Source organism: Typha latifolia, chromosome 2 (assembly GCF_019914945.1).
Source record: "Typha latifolia isolate L0001 chromosome 2, TyphaL0001v2, whole genome shotgun sequence".
NCBI classification, from domain to species: Eukaryota; Viridiplantae; Streptophyta; class Magnoliopsida; order Poales; family Typhaceae; genus Typha; species Typha latifolia.
The window spans coordinates 2,467,351-2,476,405 of NC_133087.1; the positions used below are offsets into that span (position 1 = coordinate 2,467,351).

Here is a 9,055-nt window from a genome sequence, read left to right on the forward strand (position 1 = left end):
AGAAGTAGTAATTCATATACACGTACTGCAAGGCCTCATCTAATGCATTACTTCCACATCTCACAAACATTATACATCGCCGCGAAATTATCCACCAACTGAGGTGCAAAACCCTCGTCAAACATCTCAAACGTCTCCCCTCCGATGCTACTATATCCGTCCACGCCGCGGCCCGCTCCCAAGTCCGGTCCAGTGGTGGCCGCCGGAGAATTACCGCCGACCGCTGAGTCGATCATCGGGGATCCGCTGGCGTCCAGTTCGGCCACGTTTGAGTCGCGGCCGGTGAGCTTCTGCACGGTGGCGCGGAAATCGGCGGCGGTGGAGGTCAGCCTCATAGGGTTGGAGATGTAGACCACCTTGATGGGCTTCTTCTTGGACTTGGCTGCCTGCTTGGTGTTCTTCTGATGGACGCTAAGCTTTTCCATTTCTAGGAGTCGATGGTGAGAAGGAGGAGAAGAAGAGGGGCTGTGAGAAGCCAAAGGAGGCGATTTGCCCATGGATATATATTGATGGATAGAGAAAGGAGAGGGGATTTATATTGTAGAAGGGGAGGAGGAGTTCTTTTCTTGTGTGCTTTCTTGGAAGGCAAAGAAGGTGGAGAAAAAATGGGAGCATGTGGTTAAAATAATTAATGAAAGATTTTAAAAAGGATATGGAGAGATAATTGGAGGTAAGAGAGAGGAAGAAGGTGCCTTGAGGAGCTCTCATGGGTACCCAATCATTTATTTTTATTACTCCCCAAAAATAATTTGAGATGGTAGAAATCTTCTTCCTTTTCTTTTTAATTAAAAAATTTAGTAAAAAAAAGAGGCTATCTTTAAGTTCATTCTCGAAAACGTCATCCATGCCGTAATTATTTACGTTATAAGTTCATTCTCAAAAACTTCATCCATGCGGTAATTATTTACGTCACGTTATACTAACTATAATTTTCAACACCTCTTCTTTTTAATACTATATTTATTCTAAATAAAGCCTTATACATAAGCACTAATTACATATTCTATAAAAACTAATAGCCTGTCATCCATCATCGTGTGTATTAATTATAATAATTATTATGGAGAAATTAAAATTTTAAAAGTTAATAGAATACCATGTTGTTTAAGAATATTTGTAAGGTGTTTGTAAGTATAATTGTGTTTATTTAATGAGAAAGGAGTTTAAACTTAAATGGTATTAATTAAATTAAACGGTGCGTATTGATATTTGAATATAAAAATATTTATAAAATAAAATAATATATTAACTCATAATTTATCTAAAATCTTAGACTGATAGAGAATGCTAGAAAATGAAGTATGCTGTTTGGTAGTCTATTATCTAATATCCTAAATAAATCTCCTTAAAATTTTCAAAAGAAGACCGTCAAAATATTAGGAACTATTTATTTATTTATCTAATTTTCTTTTGTGAGAGTTAAAGATAACTCTTCCATATTCTTGGGGACGTTGTTTGCGGGAGTAATTTAAGGTCGGTTTCATCCTTCCCCCAAAAAGGTGAAAGTGGACTGGAATAGATAGATTGGCATCGATAGGCCGCAATCACTACATCAATTATGATGCCACGTGGCCTTCCTGGAAACTAGGTCGGACGATGACGTTGCTACTGCGGCCCTAGTGACGCCATCTGGAGAGCGATTGGTCCCCTCAGCTCGGCTCGGCTCGGCTCCTACCAACTCCACGTGTTCATCTCTTCGGTATCCTACCTTCAAGCACATCGTTATCGTACGGAAAGATCAAAACAAAAGGGAAGTTTCCGAGTAATATATATATATATATATATATATATAATATTAAAATTTTATACCAAAGTTTGGGGCATATATTATTATATTGATAATTGCTGGACATCATCGTCCTTAATTACTATATAGCATTAATTAGGTGAACAGCATTTTGCTCGGAATGATGGTACCGATGGAGCTACTAGTGATAGATACATAACAACTACCACTAAATTAATTCCAGCTTAAACATATCTTTTATAGGAATATTTTTTATAATCTTATAAACATTGTCTGTCTTACGATATTTATGCTGCATTGTGGACGTCATTAGTTTAACGCTGTAAATCTATTAAGAGTTGAATTGTTTGTCAAACTAAATGACAGTGGTTGTACATTGATATTGGATAGTAAATACTTATTAAGCTCACACTTGTATAGATATCTATGCCAGAGAGGGTCATTATGTAGTTGAAAAATAATATTACCTAGTTAAAAGGTCTCATTGCTTATTCATGAATTTGTATCCTAGTGGTATTGATTTAATAGAAACACTATTAAATTCTTAATATTGCAGATGAATTAAACGGCTAGAGTTAAGACTCGTTGTAGGTCACTAACCCATTATTAATGATCAACTCAGTTACTGGTCTTTGATAGCCAGGACGTGTGCATGAATCCAAGTAGACTATATGATCATTAAATCAAGAATATATATATATATATATATATATATAAATGTAGGTACTTTGTTTCTTCTATACCTTGATAACTTTCAACATCATCTAGCATAAAATGCAGAGATAAGTAGAAAAATATGTTCATCCAGCTAGATGATCACTCAACTATATATTATTCATACATCAAGAACTTAGTTTTCTCACATGCATAAGAAATCCTCATTCTTAATTTGATCATTGGATATTGAGGGCAGTAATCAAGCAAGTTCTACCTAGGATTGGGTCATTAATTACTTAGGCAGTACACTTGTATATATGGCCACCATTGCCAATTGCACCTCAGATTCAAACTCTCCAAAGAGTACTACTATAACTTCACTTTCAACTTGTGAGAGAAAGATCTCAATACCTATATCTTATCTCTAATTTTTATTATTATAAATAGTTACAGCATAGTAATTTATACGAACTAAAAATAAACGACAAACACTAGCTTTAGTTTGAGACACTGAGTTTGATTCTACGATGTACTCTCTCTCTCTCTCTCTCTCTCTCTCTCTCCTGCTATAAATTATTCATAGTGGAGTGAGACTGCAATAGAAGATTATGGCTTGCACAAAGCCACAGGAAGATACTGACTAGAGACAGGTCATGTCAGCTACTGCCTAATGGAACCACTAGTGGGATAAAGCTATCCATCAAATCAAACACCTCTTTCACTCTAATATCAGGTTACTCCAATATAGTGCATGCATAAACTCATCTAGCCTTAAATACATATAAATTATATTAAAAAAAAGGAGTTTTGGTCCTCGATATAAAATATTTTTATCTGAACTTTTACAGCCAAACACCATTATATAAATAAGATTGATGCTTTTATCTCGGTCAAATATCTCTTTCTGCAAACATACAAAAGCATTGAATGCATGACAAAGACAGTTGAAGTGGACTCTTAAGCCTTTGCAATGTTTTTTCCACTCTTTGTCAATAATAGCTTAGAATTTCTGCTCTCCAGCTTTCATTAGCTTGATGCAGAAAGAAGTAATATGTCATATATGCAACTTCTACTCACTTTCCTCCACCACAAATCCTCCTAGTTAATGTCCAAGTTATAGTGATGTTCTTTAATTATCTATTGAGATCTCATTGGATTGGATTATATTCTCATATCCATAGACCAATACTTTCAGCCAAAGGATCAGCAAATAATCTATCATGTATCTAGATAAGCTCTAAACGTAATAATAGAAATAGTCACATATCCAAGTCTTATGAGGTGAATAAAAGTGCAAGGTGATTGAATTATTTGGTGGTTAAACTGCTAGATTAGAAGCAGTCGGTCCATTTTGATTTCAATGAGGGGAAACTGATGTTAGTTGTTTCAAAGCTAATTAAAATTGAGCAATTGCAAATGAATATATATATATATATATATACATAAACTTGGAAGTTATATGTTAGAACTGAAATTGGTCAATATAGATTGCTTATAAAGTAAAGGTTTAATTTGGATGGATATTGGTCAACATTGAGTGGTTCAACCTTGTTTAGCTTGCCGTATGAATCTTCCACTATTTGCGAATAAGTTCCACTTGCAAATTGATAGAGAATCCTTTAACTCCTAACAGTCTCAATAAAAGGTCAGAACCCTAACGGACAAACATTGTGTGAAGAGAATCAATTTGAAAATTAACCTGGGAGCTCAAATCTACTCATTTTCTTAGCACGGAGATGACAATTGACCCTTATGGCATCTAAAAGTTGTTTTCCAAACCTTCCACATAGAAAAGAAGAAGACCAAAAGAAAAAGAAAAAAAGAGAGAGGATAATGATACAAGTAATAGAATCTCTAGATCTTCTAGAGAGACAATGTTTGGATACTAAGCCCACAAGATTTGAACATGGACTGGCCTTCTACAGTGACAGTTAGAAGAAGACCAAGCTGCAATCTGTTGGCAGATTCAACCCTTCTCCTATTAACAATTCAATGCCTTAATTGTCAAGTCTCATGAAAAGAGAGTGATTCCAAATTCTTCTTTTTCCAATATATCTACTCATTTCAACGCCTACTGTTTGCAGGCAACTTGATTCAAAGTTAAAAACACAAATCAGCCACAATTAAACTTGATTCAAAGCTAGAAATTTTTTTATAGCATTTTCCTATCAAATATGTGTGTGTGTGTGTGGTATAATACTATATAGTTCTCTTAAGCATGTAACCCATTTTGATAAAGCCCATGGGCTTTATCAAACTCAGGCCTTTTGGGCCTAGTAAAGAGCTTTGAAGGGGTGTGAACACAAAATCAAGATTTTCAAGGTCGTAGATGCAAAGTTGGAATTTAGAGAGGTAGGTATATGTTATTTTACAGGGGTATAAAAGCAAAAAGGCCTTTTTTTTTTTTTTTAGATTCCACTTTCCTCAACAAAATCTTTTCTTGGGAAACAATAGAGATCTGATAGCTAAAAGATATAGCGAAAGGCATGTTTAGAGCAGTCCACTTCCCCTCCCTCTCTTCTCCCACTTTCTTCTTCTCCAACCTTAGAATTCCTGCTCTCTCCTCCTTCAATCCCCACTTCCCCAGCTCACTCGCCAAGGCGCCACCTTTGTTTCCCTCTCTCAACTCAACCATCTCTTCGCCATCCTCTTCTTCTTCCCCTTTCTTGAGGTGGACTCCATCCATGGTGCGCAACCCCAGGCTTCAACGCAAAGGTTGGTGCTTTCCACCCTGAGGAGCCTTCCTGGCCCATAAATGAGTTACCTTTTTGTTTTTGTGTTTTCTCATACAATTTGGGAGGTTGGAAATTTCTCGGTAATTTTTCTCTGACATTTGGATTTTGCTTTTTAGTTGATTTGATTCATGGAACTGCTCCAGGAATCATGTCTGTCGTGATGTTTTGATTGAATTGTTATTCTGTGTATAGTTATGTTTAGTTCTGGAAGTAGTGGAAGAGAGGGTAAAGAAGTATTAGTTCAGCATTTGCTTGTCGGTGAAGATAATCTTAAGCTTTTGGTGGAACTTCAGCAACGCATCTCAGGAGGTTTGTTTGGTTAAACATATTATTCCCAGTAAATTTACTTCTTCTGTTTATTATGGCTTTCCATTTCCAATGACATTGCTATGAATGTCCCATTATGTTAATGCAAGTATTCAATAATTAAAGGGGCACTAATTTTCTGAAGAAAACTTGCTGGTGTTTAGGCATATAGATATGCCGTCATATATTCAAAGAATATTTTGAAAAGGAAGTGAGGGCCAACTGAGAAAATGAATATGTTTAGTTCATTAATCTTCTCATTGTCAACATCTATCTATACAAACATTCTGCGACTAGGTCTGTCACTTAAAACGGATGGGAGACAAGGTAGAGAGAGTAAATATAGGTGGGAAGCATGAATGTCAGGGAGGAGAGTAAGGGAGGATTAGATTGGGGATAAAATTGCTTTTGGTGTTTCTTGAGAATATAAAACTTTATCTAAATCCAGTAATGTTACAACCATTTTTGATGCTTGGGACAATGTGCTTTTCATATGGCAGTGGGAGAATTTGCATGGAACATATGTCAGGAAGTGCAAAATTAACTTTTTAAAACAGAAATTTCTTGCTGCTGTGTTGTTACTGAGCGCCGACAAGATAACACACCTATATGCTGCATACATGTTTATAACTAAGTTTTAATAATTACACATGTTTAAATTCATAAAATGATTCTTTTCTCAGGCTGCTCATGCTCATATATATAGGATACTGATAAATATCTTACAGATTACTTGATTTTTCCAGAAATTGATTTAAGTGATTTGGCTGTGGAATATTCTATTTGTCCGTCTAAGGAAAATGGTGGTATGCTTGGGTGGATTCGAAGAGGCCAAACGGTATGTAGCAATTAGTTATTATTCATTATTATAATCCGTACAGAAAAATATAGTGACTATGCTTTCTGGAGTCCATTAATCATTTTGTAATATACAAACGACCGTTTAGGCATGGCTTTTTGAGATTTCTTATATCTTTTAAGTTATCACAGGTTTGTTATGTGATTTTGTATAATTCCTATTTGTCATATCTTCAGAACAAGTGCCATACTATGTCATAAGTGGTTTAAATCTACAATACATTGTGTTACATTAATGATAAATAGAATGTGGGAAAAACCAAAGCAACTGACGAGTTAGAATTTCTTGATGAAATCTGATTAGGTGCCAGAATTTGAGGAAGCTGCATTTAGTGCACCTTTGAATAAAGTTGTTCGTTGCAAGACTAAATTTGGATGGCATCTCTTACAAGTGCTTTCTGAGAGGTAGAGAATCATTGCATTCCTTATTTTGATTGTAAACATTCAAAATCGTCCACCATGAATATAGTGTCCACCGTGAATCTTTTATCTAATACTCTATAGTACCAGGGAAGAATCCATACTCCAAGATATTGAACCAGAAGAGCTTCACTTGAAAATGCAAGATCCATGTTTCGTTGAGGAAGCTCAATTGATTGATGTCCGAGAGCCTGAGGAAGTGTAAGCCTTCTTTTCTCATACAGACTGGACCCAACTTGACCTTGAATCTGTTATCCTGGCTGTGTCGGTTTACTTTTCTAATAGGAAAAGGTATTCTTTTGAATTTCCCAATCATCCTTTATTCTGCTGTCTTCATTGGCAACTTTAAAGTAATACTGCACCACAACTAGAATTTGGTGCATTATCGTTATATCTAATTATACTAAATGTTTTAATGATGCTCAATCTGAAGTGGAAATTCTCTGTGATTTGAAATGCAAATTCTTATAACATTAAAGTTTGTTTCTACCCCCGAATTATGCTTATCGATTTATGTTTTCTTTTTGCATGGTAGAGCTCAAGCTTCTCTGCCAGGTTTTAAAGTTCTTCCTCTTCGTCAATTTGGAACATGGGGATCTGTAATAACAGATGAGTTTGATCCTAAGAAGGACACATACGTCTTGGTAAGTAGATAATTTCAAAGAAACTTTTCTCAATCTTTTATTTTTCTTTATTATTATTAATGTTACCTCCACTTCATATGGAGAGTAGCAGGGATTTGGTTAAGCAAAATATTCCTCATCAATCAAACACAGAAGATGACCTTGCTGAATGATCTTTTTTTTTACGTATTATCTTAACTTTCTACCATTTTTATTCTCCATGGTCTAAGTGGTACAGCAAGTATAATAAGATTTTATTGGAGGTTGGCATGTAATCTACTTGCATCTTTTCATCTGCATCCTGACTATATGTGTATTGATTCACTTTTACCAGTGTCACCATGGTGTACGATCGATGCAAGTTGCTAAATGGTTGCAAACACAGGTAATACTGTTTTATAAATACTGATTTTGGATTTCATAAAACCTATATTTCTAAACTTGGGAAGGATCGACAGCCCTACAGTTTTGGGCATGAAAATTCTTTTGAGATTTATGCATCTGTTCAAAAGATGAAGGTAGGATAAAGTAAGTCCATTTCGGTGTTGCGTCCCTTCATTTTCAGAAAATTGTATGCTCTGTGATCAGAGTTAAATATCTCACATGAAAATAAGCCAAACTGTTGACAAAATCTTGACTTCCATTGACCTGTAATTGGGCGTACAAACCATATAGTTATCAAGAACAAGAAATCTGTACTTTTATGACAGCTAATATGGATTATAAGATAATTAAACTCTTGCTAGCATTCTGTTGTGGTATGGCATGAAAAAAATAATAATAATGCACAGTATGACTTACCAAATAAACTTCTTAAGTAATGTTCCTTATCCTGCAGGGATTCAACAGCGTTTTCAATGTATCAGGGGGAATTCACGCATACGCTCTCAAAGCTGATTCCTCCATCCCAACATATTGAATAGTCTCAATAGGCACAAATTTCCAACTGTATTTTGTTTCTACTACTGCTATCTGATTATATGGTTGATACTAGGTCGCCTATTCAGAGAGACAGGACCTGCAAGCCAATAAACTGTTATAGCGATATAATTTTCATTTTCTTCATAAGTATGTCAGGAACAATCCATGTACTTAAAATTTCCTTCATCCTTTGGCACGATGTGCTAAGAAATATTACATGGATGTTAATTTCAAATGCTTTATATTGATAACAAATTGGTGTTTCTTTTTACCTGCATTGAGGAGCACCAATATCCTGGTGATATGTACTAAAAAGATTTTATTTTCTAATGTGTTTGTATATTTGATCTCATTGAAATGATCATAAAGATCCAACTACATCTGAACAGAAGATAATAATTCATTGATACCATACAAGTTATTGAAACATCCATCAGATTTAAAACAATGAATGTCTTATTAAGCAACTCTGTCAGACACCCTTATATACCAAGTAAAGAAGAAAAAGTACAGGATTAACTATGAGAATCAAGAGAGCCACCAATTGCATCACAATGGAAAATTTGTTGGCCAGGTGAGACATAAATACTTAGAAAAATGATAATGATATGATCCATAACTAGCTATTGGCAATTGGCAGTTGGCAATACAACTAGGATTCCTTTTCCTAGGTGAATTGGTATGTTTCCCTTGACTCACCAGCTCGGATAAATTTCGGCAGTTCTGTTTGTTATCTACCATTAAAATAAGAAATTAGGCAATGCAGCAGTCGTATAAAATCTATGATA

At 35.2% G+C, this 9,055-nt stretch overlaps 1 protein-coding gene across 2 annotated transcripts; it reads left to right on the plus strand.

Moving 5' to 3' along the window:
* The first annotated feature begins 4,814 nt into the window (after positions 1–4,814).
* LOC140782899 (rhodanese-like/PpiC domain-containing protein 12, chloroplastic) lies at positions 4,815–8,544 on the plus strand. Of its 2 annotated transcripts, none has more exons than XM_073129763.1 (8): positions 4,815–5,119; positions 5,332–5,448; positions 6,192–6,283; positions 6,608–6,708; positions 6,814–6,924; positions 7,259–7,367; positions 7,681–7,731; positions 8,185–8,544. In XM_073129763.1, exons 1-8 carry the CDS (start codon positions 4,891–4,893, stop codon positions 8,263–8,265), a joined length of 891 nt encoding a protein of 296 aa, XP_072985864.1. In that variant the 5' UTR covers positions 4,815–4,890; the 3' UTR covers positions 8,266–8,544. The 2 variants fall into 2 exon arrangements, with proteins under 2 accessions (XP_072985864.1, XP_072985863.1); XM_073129762.1 differs by having other exon boundaries at positions 4,841–5,119; positions 6,808–6,924.
* Positions 8,545–9,055: the final 511 nt, after the last annotated feature.

Coding starts and splice junctions, on each gene's coding strand:
- LOC140782899 (XM_073129762.1), top strand. CDS start 4,891: ATGTTTAGAGCAGTCCACTTCCCCTCCCTCTCTTCTCCCACTTTCTTC. Junction 5,449..6,191: donor TCAGCAACGCATCTCAGGAG/GTTTGTTTGGTT, acceptor TGATTTTTCCAG/AAATTGATTTAAGTGATTTG. Junction 7,368..7,680: donor AGAAGGACACATACGTCTTG/GTAAGTAGATAA, acceptor CACTTTTACCAG/TGTCACCATGGTGTACGATC.